The 20848-nt window shown below is 40.7% G+C and overlaps 1 protein-coding gene across 1 annotated transcript; it reads left to right on the top strand.

Annotated features, from left to right (window-relative positions):
- The first annotated feature begins 339 nt into the window (after nucleotides 1-339).
- On the top strand, nucleotides 340-6732 carry KCTD12 (potassium channel tetramerization domain containing 12). Its single transcript, XM_055244478.2, has one exon. The coding sequence runs from the start codon at nucleotides 758-760 to the stop codon at nucleotides 1733-1735; it is 978 nt and encodes a 325-aa protein (XP_055100453.1). The 5' UTR covers nucleotides 340-757; the 3' UTR covers nucleotides 1736-6732.
- The last annotated feature ends 14116 nt before the right edge of the window (nucleotides 6733-20848 follow it).

Consider the following 20848-nt stretch of genomic DNA (forward strand, 5'->3'; position numbering starts at 1 on the left):
TTCGCGTCTCTCTACTTTCAGTGACACGACAAACAACGATGGCAGGCTGCAGCTGCACTGCTGGAAGCGGCCAGTTCCGCAGGCGGGAGGGCCGGAGGCAGCCACGCATTTCCACTCCCGGGGCCGGAGGCTTCCGAAAGTTCACGTCCTCCTTCCAGAGTCCCTGGGTGCGGGCTGGGGCGAGAGGGGACGGGGCGCGGTGACTGTCCCTCCTAGGAGCTATCTTACGAAGCCGTCAAGTCTCGGGCGGGTCCTCTTTGGAAGAGGGAGAAAGTTGGGCGGGACCACGGGGCGGGGCTGGTGGGTGGGGGGGCTGGTGGGTGGGGGGGCGGGTGGGAGTCCGGGCGCCCCCAGCGCTCGCCAGCCGGGGTGGAGCCAGCAGCCCCGCGTGGCGTCCGCGTTTAAGATGCAAATCGAGTCCCCACTCCCCCCTCCACCCGCCGGGTAAGCGAGGCTCCGCCGCCGCCCACGCCTCCTGCGCGCCACGGCACCAGAGCAGGCGGCTCTACTTAAGCAGCGCGCGGGCCGCGACCCGGCACTCGCCTGGAGCGCGCGGGCAAGGCTGGCGGAGCGCACTGGAACTCACGGGGGCGCACAGCGGCGCGCTCGCACCGCTCGGCTCCAGGAGGTGGCGGCGGCGGCAGCGGGGCGCAAGGCTGAGCGAGCGTCTGGGCTCCGGGGCTCCGGAGAAGGCGGCTGCAGCTCCTGAGTGCAGCGCGGCTCCCTGCCACTGTCCCGGCCCGGCCACCTCTCTGTCATGGCTCTGGCGGACAGCACACGTGGATTACCCAACGGGGGCGGCGGCGGGGGCGGCAGCGGCTCCTCCTCGTCCTCCGCGGAGCCGCCGCTCTTCCCCGACATCGTGGAGCTGAACGTGGGGGGCCAGGTGTACGTGACCCGGCGCTGCACGGTGGTGTCGGTACCCGACTCGCTGCTCTGGCGCATGTTCACGCAGCAGCAGCCGCAGGAGCTGGCCCGGGACAGCAAAGGCCGCTTCTTTCTGGACCGGGACGGCTTCCTCTTCCGCTACATCCTGGATTACCTGCGGGACTTGCAGCTCGTGCTGCCCGACTACTTCCCTGAGCGCAGCCGGCTGCAGCGCGAGGCCGAGTACTTCGAGCTGCCAGAGCTCGTGCGCCGCCTCGGGGCGCCCCAGCAGCCCGGCCCGGGGCCGCCGCCCTCGCGGCGCGGGGTGCACAAGGAGGGCTCGCTGGGTGACGAGCTGCTGCCGCTTGGCTATGCGGAGCCCGAACAGCAGGAGGGCGCCTCTGCCGGGGCGTCGTCGCCCACGCTGGAGCTGGCTAGCCGCAGTCCGTCCGGGGGCGCGGCGGGCCCGCTGCTCACGCCGTCCCAGTCGCTGGACGGCAGCCGGCGTTCGGGCTACATCACCATCGGCTACCGCGGCTCCTACACCATCGGGCGGGACGCGCAGGCGGACGCCAAGTTCCGGCGAGTGGCGCGCATCACAGTGTGCGGAAAGACGTCGCTGGCCAAGGAGGTGTTTGGGGACACCCTGAACGAAAGCCGGGACCCGGACCGTCCCCCGGAGCGCTACACCTCGCGCTATTACCTCAAGTTCAACTTCCTGGAGCAGGCCTTCGACAAGCTGTCCGAGTCGGGCTTCCACATGGTGGCGTGCAGCTCCACGGGCACCTGCGCCTTTGCCAGCAGCACCGACCAGAGCGAGGACAAGATCTGGACCAGCTACACCGAGTACGTCTTCTGCAGGGAGTGAGCTCCCCAGACCCCCTCGCCACTCCAGCGCCCACTCCTTTTCCTGCCCGAGAGATGATTACAGAGCCTCTTGTCCCCCCTTTGTCCCCTGGCTGCTCCCCTCCCAATCTCCCCCTCCAGTAGTAGCTGGGTGAGACCTGTCTGCCCACCTTCCCTCCAGTACAGAACCTGCAGCCGCAAATCCTCTGGGCTGCTTCGTCTTCTTTGGACCTCCTGAACCGAGAGAACCCAGAGGAACCCCCACCCCACCCCCACCTACCACTCCATGCTTCCTCTACTCCCTGCCTCAAACCACCCCTCCCCCAGATGGTACTTCAGTTTGGATCTGTTGGGGGAGTGTGGCCACAGACCTGGGGATGATTGAATTGTTCAGAACCTGATTGGACCGTGTCCAGTGTGCGGAAGATTTCCTTGAAATCTTCTCAAGCTCTTCTGACTCACTGGGGGTTTAAGAGATCAGGATTGGTTCCACTGTCAGGGGTTAGTGTTTTACAAGGTCATTACACAGTCTTTTTGACCTCTTTTGAAAGTAGAGTTTTAGAAGGCTGGATGGAGGATTCTGAGCCTGGAATTAGGACCCCATGGAGGCAGTTCAGTAACTAAACGAATAAAGTTTTGAAAAGTTACACGTAAAGTAGAAGAATCTAGTGCTGGGACAGTAAAGGATCCTTTCTCGTACAGAATAAAAGGTCTCAGCCTGTGGCTTAAACTTATAGAAAGTGATCCTCCTGCCTGCAGAGGCGCCCTTTTCAGCTGCTTCTCGCCAGAAGCCCTTGATTCCACTGCTGGACATGGCAGCAGTTACTGGCAAGAGGGAGAAAGGACGCTGCCGCCTAAGAGTGCAAGGCTGCTCAGGTCTCCAAGCGCCGTAGGAGGTCACCTGGCAGTGACTGTAGGGAGCTGGGTCATAGTGCACGTCGTGGGTATTAGGAAAGCCTGTATTCTTGCAATGAATGTCAGTAGGACCTTCCTTTAGTTGTAAGACTTGGTGGGCGGGGTGGGGTGGGGAGGGAGGAAAGGGTAGGAAGGGTGGGAAGGGAGAAGCAGACATACTCATTTATGATTTGAAAGTTGGAAATTTGTACTATCTGTTTGAGTACATGCACATTTTAAAAATATCATATAGTAAATGCAAACATGCCAAGCATTTTATAAAGATTAATAACAGACCTACTCTTAACTGGCAGTTTACTGAACTTACTGTTTTGAGTCCTAAACTTAGAGTTGTTAATGCTTATATATAATCTAACCAAAGAGTTACCCAGTAGGGTTTTAGTTTTTGAACTTTTATTTTCTTGTTGATTATAAATCCTGATTTTAAAATCTATTGCGCAAAAGAAGTTTCATTTTGGTTACTTAGACCTAAGATCACTTATTAAAAATCCTTATTTTCTCCAAGCCTAGCAAACGTTGACTTCTGGGCAAACCTGAAAACCTGAAAATGCCACTTTCATGCAGTTTGTTTGAAGTTAAGTGGAATCCTGAAGTTAAGCAGAGAACTCAGCACCAAGGGCTGCCTATCTGTAGATAGCTGTAAAATGGAATATTTTTAAATGAAGGCAAATAAGTACTTAAAAGTGAGCTGAGCAATAAAATGGTCCAATAATAGGTAAATGCAACAGAAACAGAAGGAGACCTGGTTGCCTTATGCCTTTACTCTTACATGGAATAAATTCCCAATGCATATCCTATGTACACCATAAGTGAAGGGAAATAAACCTCGTCATGCTCCATGCTGTGAGGTGCCCTTTGCATATTCTGTGATGACAGAGAAGCCTATTTTGTTTTGTTTTCAGCATCTTTCTCTGATGTACGTTTTTAAGGATTTTGTAAGAGCTGTTTTCAGTGTTTAAATTAGTGCTATTTTTCCTTGTTTTTAAAAATGAATCTCGTACTGTATCTTACTATGTCCATACAGATGTTACAAATTGACGGTTTTATTCTTAGACTTATGTGATCCAAGCTGTATATACCATATATAAACATTTTACACGAATCATTTAGTTTTTTAATTCATTACTAATGCTATAAAATTTCCTATATTACCCCAGTAATTTGCATCAGCTGGTGTATATACTAAGCAACATATTTTGATGAGTTTCTTACATCCTTATCGAGAAATTGGGTTAGGAAAAAATACATAATTGTAAAACTGAGTTTGCTCTATTATACTTTTTTTCTTGAGTATTAGTTGTATTACTAATCATATGTTGATTAACTGTCTACTTAAAATCAAGGTACCTGTATTTTTAATCCACTAATTTTTTTTTAGTTGGGAAATAGATTTCAAGTCTTTTATTAGACTAACATTTTTTGAGAAGTAAAATTGACTTTATATACAAAGCCTGTAGTTTTAGGCGAATGGAAGCAGAAATCTAGGAAGTTGTGCTTGCTTATATGTTGAGTTTGGTCTCAGACTAAGTAATGCATCACAATTTATCTGTTTGAAGCCTGAAATAATTTAGGACTCTGATTCACTGACCAAAAGTCAGTGTTACAGAGATTTCTCTACCCGTATGGTATTTTGTTAGATTGTTCAACAGGAAGCACATGATTGAGAACATCTTGGGACAGATCAAAACCACTGACGACAGATGGCAAGGCTCAGCGATTCTGATTTCCCCTCTCAAATCTGCTCAACTCCGAGAGTCTTGAGAAACTGCTAAAATTTTGCCTCTGTCACTCAAGCCTTACAAATGTTATCTTGTAAACTTTTGAGTTGATCTGTTCCACTGTCTTGTACATAGGCATCTTATTCACTCCACCCTGTCACACCCAGCACCCTCCCCCCCCACCCCCACATTATTTGAAAGACTGGGAATTTAGTGGTTAGGGACAGTAAATCTACTTCTTTTTCCAGGGACGACTGTCCCTTCTAAAGTTAAGGTCAATACAAGAAAACTGTCTATTTTTAGCCTAAAGTAAAGGCTGTGAAGAAAATTCATTTTACATTGAGTAGACAGTATAATACAAGTAAAATAACTTGACATGAGCACCTTTAGATCCCTTCCCCTCCATGGGCTTTGGGCCACAGAATGAACCTTTGAGGCCTGTAAAGTGGATTGTAATTTCCCATAAGCTGTAATAGTGGAGGTATTGTGGGTTCATTTGAGTAAGCCCTCCAAAGATACCATTCAAATAACCTGGGAGAATGTCATAAATTATTCAGATAATTATCACTGCATGAATCTGACTCAGAGGCATGCATTTACATGTGTTGTCCTAATTACCATTTGATGATCATAAATACAAGTGAATGACATTAGACTTTTAGTAACAAACTTAATTTTTAAAAAGGAGTAGACAATGATGGTTAAAAAAAAAAAGGTACCAGGTTCTGTGTGTTTGCACCAAGTAATTGACATGTTTTTTGTTTAATATATGTGGACCATGAACAGTATTCATTCTAATTTTTCAAATGATATGCTGTAGAAAATATTCCTTGAAGATGTGAGATTTAAAATTTTTTCCCTTTCAATGTTGTTTTAATTGTATTTCTTGGTTTTTTTGATTGATAGCACAGTGGTAAATCATAATACTAGGCAAAATTGTCTTCTCTTTCAAACCAGAGCCATATATATGTCTGTATATATGGGACCTACTGCTTCTCTGAGGAAATGCATAATCTGTTAATACTCAGACAAAATGAGCAGTTGGCAGTGCTCATAATATATTCCAATTTTTATTGGAATTTTCAATGGAATGTTATTTCATTAAAGCCATGTAAGGGGAAACTTTGATAACTTCTTACTCTTCAAGTTAGGGTAAATTCTGATCCAATATTCAAATAATTTGTGTACTCCCACATGCAAAATGCTAAATTACAACGCAGACATTAAGAAAAAGTATTGACTGGAGGGGTTGAATTCCTTGAGAATTTATTTTATAGTCTAAATCACAAATACTTTACTCAATTTAGTTTTTAAAATAGTAAACTGAATATTTTTATTGTAAGCCTATCAGAGTCAATCCTTTGTTTGGAATTGTTTTCCTGTTTTTCCTTACTATAAATCATTTAAAAACTGAATTCATTTTCTTAGATGGCCTAAGTCTGTCTCTTGAGAAATAAGTAAAATACTCCTATTTTCAGTATCTGTAGCACCTGAAATAGGTCTTTGTATAGCCAGAAACAGGTTATGTTGAAGTTAGCTTTTCTTTGTCAACAGTTTTGGACAATAAAAATCTAAAAGTATTAACACTTGATTTTCTACTGGGGCCCTTGAAACTTGGATGGAAGAAATTCAACCAGAATATCTACATTAGAGTATAATCGTGTGTGGTAGGAAGATGGACTAGTTAATCAAGATTTGTTGTCTCTTGAATTTTTTGTGATTTTTTTCCAAGCCAGTTTTTTAAAATTCTAAATGTGTTTTGAGGTATGTGTACATTAATTGTAATGTAAACTATTATACAACTGTTTTTGCGACTTTATAGGCAGGTAAATTTTGCAATTACTATTGAATACAAATGACAATTCATTTATGACCACTCAAACAGCGTTAATAACCATTTAGTGACAAAGGATTAAAACATCCATCGTGGATGTTAATTTTGAAGATGTAAATTATATGTTGTTTAAATTTTTCCAGGCATCTGAAAACCTTATCTGCTAGACAATGTAAGATTCACACAGAGTTATCTGGGATTCTGATTTTTTAAGTAGTACATATCATTAAACCATTTTCTCTAAATGTAAGAAGAGAAGAAAAAATTGTATAAGATTATCAGATTTTTCTAATGACACAGAAATGTAAGAAAAAAAAATCCCTTTATATTGAAAAAAGATGCAGTTGAAGTCTTTTCAGACATGCCCAAACTTTGAGAATTTCTTCAACCATCTAATGCTATGAAGATTTTTGTTCTTCCTGTTCACAACCGGTTGTATAACAGAAATACTAGCTACTGTTTTCCTTCCTGTGTGTGAAGTAATGAATCATTGATTATGTGACTTGTTATGTATTCAATTAAACACTAAAGAATAAAACATTCACTCCTTTATTCCTCTTGGCTCCTTGGCATGGATTGGCTTGAACACTGGTCTAATTTCATTTACGGGGTTCTCTAAATACTGGCAACACTCCCCAAATTGTTGTGGGACTACTGGTGAGCATTATGCCATCAGAACTCTTCACCAAGGAACCGGCCAGCAGGACCAAGCACAAATAGCTTATTTCCCCAGAGTTTATTGTCAAGAATGCCCAGGCGGTCTGGTACTTAATGTGGAAGAAATGCTTTTCGCAAACATTTTCTTTGACTTCTCTGCAGCGTATTCCAATTGCTGTGTATAGGGACAAGGAAATAGAAGCTTTCAGATGTGCTTTAATTAAAAGCACAGTTCATGAGAAGGTTCTAAAAAATGTTGGGAAAGAGGAGCTGCATTTTTTGATGTGGGGGCACTTTACTGCATCATCTCTAGTGGTTGATGTTCCTCCTCTCTAAAGAAGGCACAGTGCTGCTAAGATTGAGAAATCACAGAAACTCAAGTCGTCTGGGTTATGGCACCGGAAGCCATGAGTCGGGCGGGTAGAGTGAGCCAGGCTTCACCCTTCCTCTTTCCTTTTGCCTGTACTTCCTCTAGATAGCTTTTGTTTTAAAAGTGTGTGTGTATAGACACATTATTTTTTGAAAATGTAATACAGATTAACCCTCCTCCAGTAACCCCTAGTTTTTCCTAGAGGCCCCCCCTTTTTTTTTATCTTTTCCATAGAAATCACACGTTCTGTGTCTTGCTTTCTGTTAACTACATATCCTGGAGGTACTGCAGTGCATGAACATGTAGCAATGATCTACCTCATTTTGTTTGATAGCTACATGATATTCTGCATGACACGCCATTGTCTAGATGTGCTGTCATATATTTTGTGAGTCCTTTATTGATAGGCATTTAAAATTCCAGGTATTTTTTCTACTCCAAAGAGTGCTGTACTGAATGTCTTTTTACATATATGCAAATATATTTGAGTCCAGCTTTTTTTGTATGAAGTGATGCCAAGAGGGAAATGACCAGGAGGTACTTTTTCCTTCTTGAGGAACTATGGAAACAGTGGGATTCACTGGAAGCTCTTTAGGAATTGGTGGCGGTGGTATGAAATCACTCTAGAGTCATTAGGTATATCAGTGTGAAGTTTTATGTAGCTTTTATATTGGAAAGAAGGCCCCTTTGTTTTCTACCTCCTTTCAAATTTTAGATTTTTTAAATGAATTATGACCAATACTTTGGTTTTAGGTATACAGTATATCTAGAGGAGCCATATTATATCCCATACTTCTTAAGGAGGCACCTCGGGGGGATTTGGAAAAGGATGGGAAGTTATGGAAGAAATATGGGGTGCCTGCTGGAATCTGAGTTTTACTAATTAAGATATGTACCTATGGATAGGGGATTAGGTCCTTTTCACTGATAAGTGATTTATAAAAATCTGTTTCATTTAATGGAAAGATTGAGAAATTTTCATGAATTGAAGAGATACAACCTTACATGTTAAAGATACTCTGAACCTGTAGTATCCTAGGAATGAATTCACGCTCTTCTGCCGTTAGGAACTTGGTGATGGTGGTAGTGGTAGAGTTGAGAACTTCTGTTGGCATATACTGGGCTTGATTTTTGAGGAGTAGTTTAGGGAAAATGTCAGCCTCCTAAGTTCTCTGCTTTACTATGCTCGGTAAGAAGTTTCAATGTCCCTTTGGGGCACAAGGGCACCTTCTTTACACTCATAGATCTCCTAAGAGTAGCGGATGGGGCGAAGTAGAAAAGAGGTCACCAAGGGTGTTTTAGGCCATTAACTCTTAACTTGGCTGCTGCAACTTTCCCCCTTGTATAGCAGCCATTGAGGATTCATTCATTCAAAATCTCTTAGTACTTACTGTGTGCCACAATGTACCAGTCTGATAGGGAAACGGGGATGACTAAGACACAGAAGTGCTGAGGATTAGTAAGAGAGCCAAATAATGATAGAATGACTTGGAAATCAGGGCTAAGATAGTCTGAGCAACTGAGGGAGTCAGAAAGGGAGATACCTAAGTCATGTCTTAGGCTTGCTAGAGGAGGAGACACCAGAGCAAAGGCTTAAAAGTGAAGAAGAGAAAGAGGAGAGACCTGCTAAGGCCAGGTCAGCTTAGTGAGGAATGATCAGGAGACAGCAAGAACTAGAAACAGCTCAATGTTGCTGAAACCTCGTGGCAAAAACAAAAAGCCCTCTATGCCCACCAAAAAAACAACCAAACCAAACCAAAACCAACCAACCAAACAAAAGCATGGTCAGAGAAGCAGTAAGAGCCAGATCAGGGTGAGCCTTACATAACCCATTACAAGATTTGAACTTTGGTTCTCAGGGTTTACTGAAGAATTTTAAGCAAGGTGTAAAGTAATCAGAGAATTCCATTCTGCAGAGACCGTTTGGGGGCTCTGTGAGGGATGGGTTTGATAGGCATGGCCAGGAGTCAGAAACCAGGAAGGAGGCTGTTTATGCGAGTCCACATGAGAGGACCGCACGAAGCCACGTGCAGATCTCCTGGCTGCAGTGGGGGTGGTGGGGAGTGGGTCAGGTTTTGTTCATCTTTCTTCTCCCTTCAAACCTCTCAGGTTATGCATGAGTGAGATTTGTTTGCAGTAATGTTGGACACACCATGTTTGAATGAGAAACTCTGATGTTCTGTTAATCCCTAGGTCTCATGATCAAGAGACATAGAGTCTTTAGAGAGACCTCATCAATTATTTAGTAGGCACTGTACTGAGCACCTATTATTATGCATACAAAGTCCCCAAATGCGAAGTCATCCTTTCAGCTTCAACAACCATTAACTGAGCCCCTAATATATTTGAGACACAGCCTTCTTCTTTACCATCACCAACAGAGAGCAAAATGGTCAACTGGCCAAGTACTTACAGAAGTTAAAAGTATTTCTATAACTACCAGACATGACAAAAAAACTTAGCATCCTTGGACTTTACACACATTTCATGGTTGAAATTTTATGAACACCATATTTCCCTCACAATTCTGTTAAATACACTTAACAGCTACTAAGAATGATCTCTGCTTCACCCTCCCTCCTTTTTTTCAGAGTGAAAATGATGAAGCATGGGAATGATAGATTCTAAAATTAATTATTTGGAGTTCTCTTTTGTTAGAGTAACTGACAACATTTCCTCAGTTATTTACCACTTATTTCTTAATAATTCATTACCCTGGGGCCGGGCGCGGTGGCTCACACCTGTAATCCCAGCACTTTGGGAGGCCGAGGCGGGCGGATCACGAGGTCAGGAGATTGAGACCATCCTGGCTAACATGGTGAAACCCCGTCTCTACTAAAAATACAAAAAATTTAGCCGGGCGTGGTGGCGGGCGCCTGTAGTCACAGCTACTCAGGAGGCTGAGGCAGGAGAATGGCCCAGGAGGCAGAGCTTGCAGTCAGCCGAGATGGCGCCACTGCACTCCAGCCTGGGTGACAGAGTGAGACTCCGTCTCAAAAAAAAAAAAAAAAAATTAATAATAATAATTCGTTATCCTTTTCCATTCTGCTTTCTGGGTGGATGAGGGAAGAGTAGAATCCAAAGTTAGAGCAAGCTCTCACTTCTGTATACAGAAAGAAAAGGGCAGTGGAAATATCTTCTTGCTCTGTCTTCCCTTTTTGGAAAGCATTGAATAAAAAAAAATCACAGTTTTTAAGCAAGAGGAATGCAAGAGAAATGAAGAGTTTAGGCTGATTGATGACTCGGGTTGCTTGCTTCTATTATATAGAGCAGCCTTAATTCTGTTATATAGTGAGCCCTTAGCTCACCCTTGGCATCTATTTGCCCATTTATAGAATAGAAAAAGCATTTATTTTTCTATTTGGCCCCAAGGCTCAACATAGTACATAACGTGTAATAGAGGATCAATAAAGGTTTGTTGAATAAATTAATGAATGCTTATGTTAGTTCATTTTTTTTCACATATAGGGAGAAAAAGAACTAACTTGAAATTTGCCAATATTTGCTTTTTTTTTTTTCTTTTGAGACGGAGCTTCGCTCTTATTGCCCAGGCTGGAGAGCAGTGGGGCGTCTCAGCTCACCACAACCTCTGCCTCCCAGGTTCAAGTGATTCTCTTGCCTCAGCCTTCCGACTAGCTGGGATTACAGGCATGCACCACCATCCCTGGCTAATTTTGTATTTTTAGTAGAGATAGGGTTTCTCCATGTTGGTCAGGCTGGTCTCGAACTCCCGACCTCAGGTGATCTGCCCACCGCAGCCTCCCAAAGTGCTGGGATTACAGGCGAGAGCCACCACGCCCGGCCTTAATCTTTGCTTTTTTAAAATAATGCTACCAAAGATCAATAATGCCCCTTTATACCTATATGTTTGAAAAAATAGAACTAGTTTCAAAAACAAATATATAAAAATGATTATCCTTTCATCTGACTTGAAAGTCAGAAAGATTAGGATGAGAACTAATTGATTCAGGTATCTTTTTTTCTGAATAGTTATTATAGGGCAGCTGCTCCAAAGCGCCATGTGAATTTCTGGCTAAAGGAGAAAATGCTCAGCAATGTTTCCATTTTATGACGGAAGTCAAGCTCACTGACAGCCGTAATATATACTTTCCTCTGGGGCTATTATTTGGTACAGATTTTTGAAAATCTTAACTGGAAAGTTTCAAAAGGTGCCTCTAAAAGTTGTAGGAAAGAAATTTGACCTCCCTGAAATGCTGGAGTACACTATTTCAAATGTTCTGTTGGTGAGAGTTGTGGGTTTTAAAAATGACGGTTGCAAGTACTTAAAAAAAAAAAGATCTGTGCAATGATGCTCTGACCTTACAATAGTGAATATATATATTTTTTCCTGCCCAGAACTCCATGTGTTCAAAGTATAAGTTCTCTTCATGAGCTAATGTCAGAAACGGAGCTGTTAAAATTTTGCCCACTAGTTTTGGGAGTGTTACTTTAAAAACATAAGTACAGCAAAAGCCAAAAAACAAGAGTGAAACTTTATTGTATTGTTGTTGTATTTCTCCTCTGTAACATATACATAGTCTTCTTCTCCCAGTATCTAAGAAGAACTCTCAAAAAAGTTTCATGTTATTATCATTTAGTTTAATTCTAGGTTTGAGTCAATTTGGGGATAAGTAGGCAAATACATATTTTTGTGTTAGCTCTAACAGTTGAAAAGAGCTTTTGGGGGGCTTGAATTCTTTGACATTCATCTTTAACTTCATTTTACTTTGTGGATCTAGATACAGTTGATAAATCTGCCAGCAACTTCCCAGTTGAAAGGCTGATATTAGTGGCTATGAACTGAATGTGTGTGTTCCCCCCAAATTCATATGTTAAAGCCCTAACTCCCAATGTATTTGGAGGTAGGCCCTTTATGGAAGCAATTGAGGTGAAATGGCATCATAAGGGTGGATTCCTCATCCAATAGAACCAGTATCATTAAAAGAAGAGGAAGAGAAACCAGAGTTCACTCTCTCCTGCTTACAGAGAAAGAGTTCATGTGAGCACAGAGAGCTGGTGGCCACCGACAAGTCAAGAGAAGAGGTCTCAGAATGAAACACACTCTACCGGCACCTTGATCTTGTCTCCCCAGTTTCCAGAACTGTGAGAAATAAATTTCTGTTGTGTAAGCCACACAGTCTATGGTATTTTGTTATGGTAGCTGGAGCAGACAAATGTATTAGCTTTCATCTAGTTATAGGAACCTAATCAGAAATGGTCTTTAGCCAAGAAAGAGTAGACACAGGGAGTCACCTTATCTTGAAAAAAGGTTGAAGTTAATTTAAAATTGCTACAGGCTTTGGAGAGAAACTGTGTGGAGCTCACTGCTTTAATTGTGACATGGCATTACCTTACAGGGACATTTTTAAACTAGGGCTCGGAGTTGTATGGGGATTACTGTTGTTGTATGGGGTTCTGTGAAGGAAATTGATACTGGAGACATTTAGTAGCTGTCATTACCATCCACTTCAGTCCTTGTCTTTCATAAAATAAGAATGTCTGAAGTTCTAGTACAAAAATGATATGAAAATGTTTTCCCCAATTCCAAAGTTTGCAGTTTTATGAGAGTTGGACAAAGAGGCTATTTGCTTATTGATTTTGAAATTAAAAGGATTTTTTTGGTAGCTTAATACTAAAGATATGTTCCGAAGAAGTTTCCGCAGTCCTTATGGGCTGTGGACAGCTAAAATAGAGTTTATTAATAAAGCTAAGACTATGGGAACTAACATTATTAGTACAACTTTATGGAAATTCTGTCTTAGTAGTTAATATTTTGTATCTATTAAACCAAAAAATGGTTTAGTCTAAAAGCTAACAGCTTTAAAAAATGATTAGTATGCTTTTGTTTTAATATCATTTAGCCAATTTAAATAGTATGTTTTTAAACAAAATGAGATATTTGTTAAAATAAATTTTCCAATTTTGCAGATACAAAAACATCCCAGTCTAGTCAACAACCTTATATTCTCTCCATGTACTCTTTGAGACAACCAGATGCCTCTTTGCACATAAGTTCCTTTGTCTGTTGAAGAAGAAATAGAGGAAGAATGGGGTTACTCAGGCATTGGGTAGTGGGAATGTATGAAGCATAACTATGAAATGACAAAAATGATCTTTTTATTTTTTATGTTTCATTTCATTGTAAATTGACATATAAAGTTGTATATATTTATCTTCTACGAGATGATATTTTACAATATGTGTATTGTGAAATGCTAAATTGAGCTATTTAATGTGCATTACCTTGTAGTTACCATTTTTATGCTGAGAACACTTAAAATCTACGCTCTTACCATTATTTTTTAAAATTTCTTGTCCACAGCATGAATACTCCCTTAGAGTATTCATGTATTTTAAAGAACACAACACATTATTATTAACTGTAGTCACCATGTTGTACAATAGATCTCTTGAACTTAACTGAAATTTTGTCTCCTTTGACAAATGTCTCCTACCCACCGACCCCTCCCCGTCCCCCACTGCTCCAGGCCCTGGGAACCACCATTCTGCTCTCTGCTTCCACTAGTTCAGCCTTTTCAGATTCCACAAATAAATGACATCATGTGGCATTTGCCTTTCTGTGCCTGGATTATCTCACTAAACATAATGTCCTCTAGATTCATCCATGTTGTTACAAATAACAGGATTTACTTCTCTTTTATGGCTAAATAGTATTGCATTGTGTATATACACCACATTTTCTTTATCCACTCATCTGTTGATGAACACTTAGGGTGATTCCCTGTCTTGGCTATTGTGAATACAGCTGCAATAAACACGGGAGTGTAGATATCTTTGAGATACTGACTTCATTTCCTGTGGATATATACCCAGGAGCGAGATTGCTGGATCATGTGGTAGTTCTATTTTTAATTTTCTGAGAAACCTCCATACTGTTTTCCATAATGGCTATACTCATTTACATTCCCACCAACAGTGTACAAGGGTTTCCTCTTCCCCACACCTTTGCCAATACTTATCTCTTGTCTTTTTCCTAATAGGCATCCTAACGTGTGAGGTGATATCTCGTTGTGGTTTTGATTTGCACTTCCCTAATGATTAGAGATGCTGAGCATTTTCTAATATACCCATTGGCCATTTTTATGTGTTCTTTTGAGAAATGTCGATGTCTATTTTGGTCTTTTACCCATTTTAAAATAATTTGGTTTCTTGCTATTGAGTTCCTCATATATTTTGTATATCAACCCTTTCTCAGATGTGTAGCTTGTGAATATTTTCTTCCACTCTGTAGGTTGTCTCTTGAATCTGTTGGTTGTTTCCTTTACTGTGCAGAAGCTGTTGATTTTGATGTAATTCCATTGGTCTATTTTTGCTTAAGTTTCCTGTGTGTTGAGGTCTTATCCAGAAAATCTTTGTCCATGCCCATGTCACAAAGTGTTTTCCTTATGCTTCTAGAAGTTTTACAGTTTCAGGTCTTAAATTTGTCTTTAATCCGTTTTGGGTTGCTTTTTGTATATGGTGTGGGATAAGGACCTAATCCGATTTTTCTGCATGTGAATATCTGGTTTCCTCAACACATTTATTGAAGAGAGTATTTTTTCTTCAAAGATACTTGGCACCTTTGTCAAAAATCAGTTGGCTGTGAATGTGCGGATGTATTTCTGGACTTTCTATTCTATTATTAATGGTGAGCATTTTTCATATATTTATTTGCCACCTGTATATCTTCTTTCATAAAATGTCTATTAATACTATTTGTAAATGCCATTCTTCAAAACAATCCTTTTGGGAGACTCCATTTATTTCAATAAGAGCTACAGGAAATCAATTTAAAATAATGCTTAGCAGTCAATAGAAGGGAGAGGCTATCTGTTAAAAATGTTGATGTTGGTGAAGATATAAAAGCTCTGGAGATGTGTGGTGGTGATGGTTGCACAACAACATGAATGTACATGATGCTATAAAACTGTACACTTAATACTGGTAGGAATGGCAAATTTTATGGTATGTATATTTTACCACAATAAAAAACAACATGGACTTAATGATAGTAGCATGAAAATGTAGAACATTACAAAGAGCATAAAAATTCTTGTGTAAACTTGCCAAAAAAATGTTAACATTGAAATCACCTCCAGATATAATGAGGAACTATGGAAAGTCATTCCTTTGGTCATGCTATGCCAGTAACATAATGCTTAAGCATATTAGCAATTCTTTATTTGGAAAAGTTATGAATCACACAATAAAATCAGTCTACTAACTTTTGGTAACCTTTTAATTTCTGAAAATTTGAGATGATCTGTATGTATCAGTATGTGCTTATATTTGTATTATGTGATTTTCTATTTTTGGTGCTTTGTCCTTCTCCATTAGCTCAAATAATTAAGAGTTGGTGCTCAAATGGAATCGAAATGAATTTCCACCTAATTTGGAATTTCAAAGGGCTTTGCCAGAACATTATAATCCCCATCCCACAAGTCAGAGGAAGGAATGAAAGAATTAATATTTAGAGTCAGGAACCCAGTTTGCATTTCTAATGTTAAGAAAGGTTCTAGTATTAGCCAGGCATGGTGGCTCACAACTGTGATCCCAGCTACTCAGGAGGCTGAGGCATGAAAATCGCTTGAACCAGGAGGCGGAGGTTGCAATGAGCCGAGATCATACCACTGCACTCTAGTCTGGGCGACAGAGTGAGACTCTGTCTCTAAACACTGTCACTGTTATATAAATTAATTTAATTTTTAGAGGGTTTAAAACATAAGAACAGTCTTTATGGGCTGCAAAGGTATACAATGGAAAAATCACAGTCGTGATTTTAGGAGATTTCAGAATAAATAGATTCTGCATGGCTTGAAGCTATAAATGTGATAAGTTCTGTAGAATCCCCCTAAGGCTCATCTGCACCAGCCTGCAGGCATGAGGGCCTGTCTCGGCTGTTTTGGTGTTGGCTTCCTTTGAGAAGTTGACTCCAAGGTGGAGGCTGCCAACTCAGGGGGAGGAAGATGGTCTAGAGTAATCAATTGTAAACTTGGGTAAAAATTTAAACTGGGAAGAGTATATATACCAGGTGGCTGAGGAGACGACCCCTTTGAAGTAGTTTGGGAGACTAGCCATAGAGATAGAGCAGTGCTTCTCAAGTGGTTAGGGTTGGAAACTTCTTCCCCCTCCCCAGGGAATATTTGGCAATGTCTGGAGATATTTTTGGTTGTCATAACTTGGGAGAAAGGTGCTTCTGGCATCTAGTGAGCAGAGATGAGGATGCTGCTAAATATCATATTAATGAATAAGACAGCCTCCACAATTATTTGGCCCTAAAGGGTGACAGTTCTGAAGTGATGAAGCCCTATGATAGAAAGGAGAACGTATAGGTGAGCAAAGAAATAGCCATTGTAAGGGATTTGGCCCAAATGAGGACCAAGGTGTTGAATGTTACTGCATTGCACAAAAAAAGACTATATAACTTGCCATATTTGAGATGGGTTTAAGTGAAGGAGGGGAATGGCAGGTGGGTGGGCAGACTCTTCAGGGATATTTTTGTAATCTTGGTCAGTGTCCCACTGGGGATAGCCAGGGAAGCCAGGACCTGGAATAGAGTTGAACAGAAATTCTTGACAGGTATCGTGTTAAGTCTGGAGACGAGTAAGACAATACCATAGCTTCAGGCAGCAAAATAAAGCAGAAGAGACCTTAGATAGATGAAATAGGGTAGGCCTGGGTAGACGAACTTGAAAGAAAGTCTGAACAGTCATGGGAGGTAAAATGCAACAAAAGTTAGCAGATAGTACTCTGGTTCTCAAAGCTGAGTGCATATGAGAGTAACTTTGAGAATTAAAAACAAATACTGATGCCTGGGCCCCATCTCAGACCAATGAAATCCAAGTGTTTGGGGGCAGTTTCTGGACTTCAAATATGTTTATAGACATTTCCCAAATGTTTAAAGACATCTCCCAGATGTTTCTAATGTGCAGCTAGGGTTGAGAACTGCTGTCTTAGGACAATAAAGTCTAGGAGAAGGACACAGGATGACTTGAACTGTACACTCTGAAATATGCTACCATCTAAGATTAGGGACTGCTTGTCCTCTGCCCTGGTGTTTTGCTACCTGTGCTTTACAGGGATGTGTGTGGGCAGAGGCTGGGAGGTGCACATGCTGGGTGGTTTTGCGGAGGGCCTTGAAGGCGTACATCCTGATGATAAACAGAACTAGGCAGGCAGGGGCTCACTTCTTATTAATGATGAATGACTGAGGTTTAGATGCAAACTTCCAGGGAGTCCCCAAATTAAAGTGCTGAGGTGCTAGCTTATAATGAAAAATTAGGAATAAATTACATAGACACTTAAAAACAATGTCCTATTTTGCACGTGCATATGTATATGTATATATATGTACAGATATCTCAAGGAAAGTGCATCTCATAATTTTCTTTCTTTTTTTCTTTTTTTTTTTTCTTTTTGAGATGGAGTCTTGCTCTGTCACCAGGCTGGAGTGCAGTGGTGTGATCTCGGCTCACTGCAACCTCTGCCTCCTGGGTTCAAGCGATTCTCCTGCCTCAGCCTCCCGAGTAGCTGGGACTACAGGTGCGCGCCACCATGCCTGGCTAAGTTTTTTTTGTATTTTTAGTAGAGACGGGGTTTCACCATGTTAGCCAGGATGGTCTTGATCTCTTGACCTTGTGATTCACCTGCCTTGGCCTCCCAAAGTGCTGGGATTACAGGTGTGAGCCACCCGGCTGGAAAGTGCATACTTTTCTCTACAGGTAGCTGGTAAATGCAGCCTGTTGCCCAAGGAAAGACAACGGGCTGGGCAGTATAGTGCCCCTGATGGCCTTTTTTTTGGTGGGGCCTCCCTTTTTTGCCTTTTCCAGATCTGAGAAAACCTTCCTTTCTAGTAGAAAGGGAATTTGAGCAAAAGCATTCTTTGTCTGCGACATATTCAAAGGGACTGAGTAAGTGACTGGTGGTGAGAATCTGTTCTGATTTCATTTGTCTCTGGCAGGGCCTAGTGGCAATTTAATATTCTTTATTATTATTTTACATGCAACTTCCTTCCTAGCTTATGATTCCTGTCAGGACTGTGTATTATTATCCATTAGTCATTTCTCTCGGGTTGGCCTATAATGCTTCAAAGGAGGGCTGGTATATTTCAGTAATTTTGCTTACAATTTGATTTGTGTTCTCTAGAATCCCAATTTAGTTTCATCAGCACATTTCAGTGTACAACAGCTGGGCCCCTGGATGGGATCATTTACATACGTTAGCAGCTGAAATCTGAGCATCAGGAGCCCAGGATCTGGACAGATATTTTTCCTAGAGCCTCACCTGACATTTTTTTTTTTTTTTTTCAGAAAAATTTTATTTTGTTTTTTTTTTTTTTTGACCTTAAAAATGTTTTAACTAATAAATTTAAGTTTTTTGATTAGGTAATACATTTGCACAGATCATAAATTTAAAAGTATATAAAGGTATACAGTGAAAATCTCCCTCCAGCCTGGTCTCCTGTTCATCCATTTCCCACTCCTTTTCCCCAATGACTAACCATTGTATTTAGTTTCTTATGTAGGTAGCATTTACAGATTTTATGAACATTGAAGCAAATATGAATATATATTTTCTCTCACATTATTTTTACACAAGTGGAAGCATAATGTGTACATTGTTCTGTCTCCAAGTTTTTTCATTAAAGAATATATTTGGGAGATTTGTTCATATTAGAGCATAAAAAGCTTTCTCATTCTTTTTTTACACTTGCATAGAGAATATGTGACTTCCTCATATGGAAATACATATGTTTAACTTCTTGAGATCAGTGATCTATCCAACTTAGTGTTGTCTTTTTGACTGTGGCACCAAAAAACATTTTGCGACATCATGGGATGGCTGTCCTCTTTGAAATATCTTCCTAACATTTAAAAATTTTTAACTGGCACATAATAATGGTACATATTTGTGGGGTACACTGTGATGTTTTGATATATGCATACATTGTGTAATAATCTAGTAATCAAATTGGGGTATTAGCATGTCCGTCACATCACATTTATCATTTCTTTGTGGTGAGAACATTCAAAATCCTTTATTCTAGCTATTTTGAAATATAAAATATAATATTGTTAATCACAGTCACTCTACTGTGCAATAGAACACCAGAAGTTATTCTTCCTATCTAATGGTAACTTTGTTCCCATTGATGAACCTCCGAATTAATATTAAAATGTCCACATTACCCCAAACAATCTACAGTTTCAATGCAATCCCTATCAAGATACCAAAGATATCTCAAAGAAATAGAAAAACAATCCTAAAATTCGTATGGAACTACAAAAGACTCCAAATAACCAAAGCAATCTTGAGCAAAAAGAACAAAGCTGGAGGCATCACACTACCTGACTTCAAAATAATACAAAGCTATAGTAACCAACACAGCATGAGACTGGTATGAAAACAGACACATAGACAAGTGGAACGGAATAGAGAAGCCAGAAATAAATTCATACACTTATACTGAACTGATTTTTGGCAAAAGTGTCAAGAACACACCATGGAGAAAGGACAGTCTCTTCAATAAATGGTCCTGGGAAAACTGGATATCTACTTGCAGAAAAATGAAGCCAGACTTCTATCTCTCACCATATACAAAATCAACTCAAAATGGTTTAAAGACCTGAAACTGTAAAACTTCTAGAAGAAAACATAGAGAAAACACTTCATGATATGGTTGTGGACAAAGTTTTTTGGATAAGACCTCAAAAGCACAGGCAACCTAAGCAAAAATAGACAAATGAGATGACATCAAATTAAATTGATGTCATGGCAAAGCAAACAAACAACGGAATGAGGAGACAGCCTACAAAATGGGGGAAAGTATTTGCAAACCATATATCTGATAAGGGGTTAATATAAAAAATGCAGAAAGAACTCAACTCAATAGAAAAAACTCAAATAATCTGATTAAAAATGGTAAAAGACTTAAGTAGACCTTTCTCAAAAGAAAATATAAAATGGACAGTGGGTATATGAAAAATGCTCAACATAATTAATCATCAGGGAAATGCAAATCAACACCACTGTGAGATATCACCTCACATGTTAAGATGGCTATTCTGAAAAAGACAAGAGGTAAGTATTGGCAAAGGTGTGGGGAAGAGGAAACCCTTGCATGCTGTTGGTGGGAATGTAAATGAGTATAGCCATTATGGAAAACAGTATAGAGGTTCCTCAAAAAATTAACAATGATTCATATTTATGGAGTACAATGTGATGTTTTGATACATGCATTCATTAGAACTATTATACAGAACTATTGTATGACCCAGAAATCTCACTCCTGAATATGTATCTTCAGGAAATAAAATCAGTATCTCCAGGAGGTATCTGCACCCCCATGTTTATTGCAGCTTTATTCACGGTAGACAAGATATGTAATCAATCTAAGTGCCCAGCAGCAGATGAATGGATAAAGAAAATGTGTATATGCACAATGGAAAAAGGAAGGAAATCCATAAAATCCATTAAAAAAGAAGGAAATCCTGTCATTTGTGGCAAAATTATGAACCTGGAGAACATTGTGTTTAGTAAAATAAGCCAGTTACAGAAAGGCAAATACTGCATTATTTCACTTACACATGGAATCTAAAGAAGCTGAACTTGTAGAAGTAAAGAAGAGAATGGTGGTTACCA

This window comes from Symphalangus syndactylus, chromosome 15 (genome assembly GCF_028878055.3).
Source record: "Symphalangus syndactylus isolate Jambi chromosome 15, NHGRI_mSymSyn1-v2.1_pri, whole genome shotgun sequence".
NCBI classification, from domain to species: domain Eukaryota; kingdom Metazoa; phylum Chordata; class Mammalia; order Primates; family Hylobatidae; genus Symphalangus; species Symphalangus syndactylus.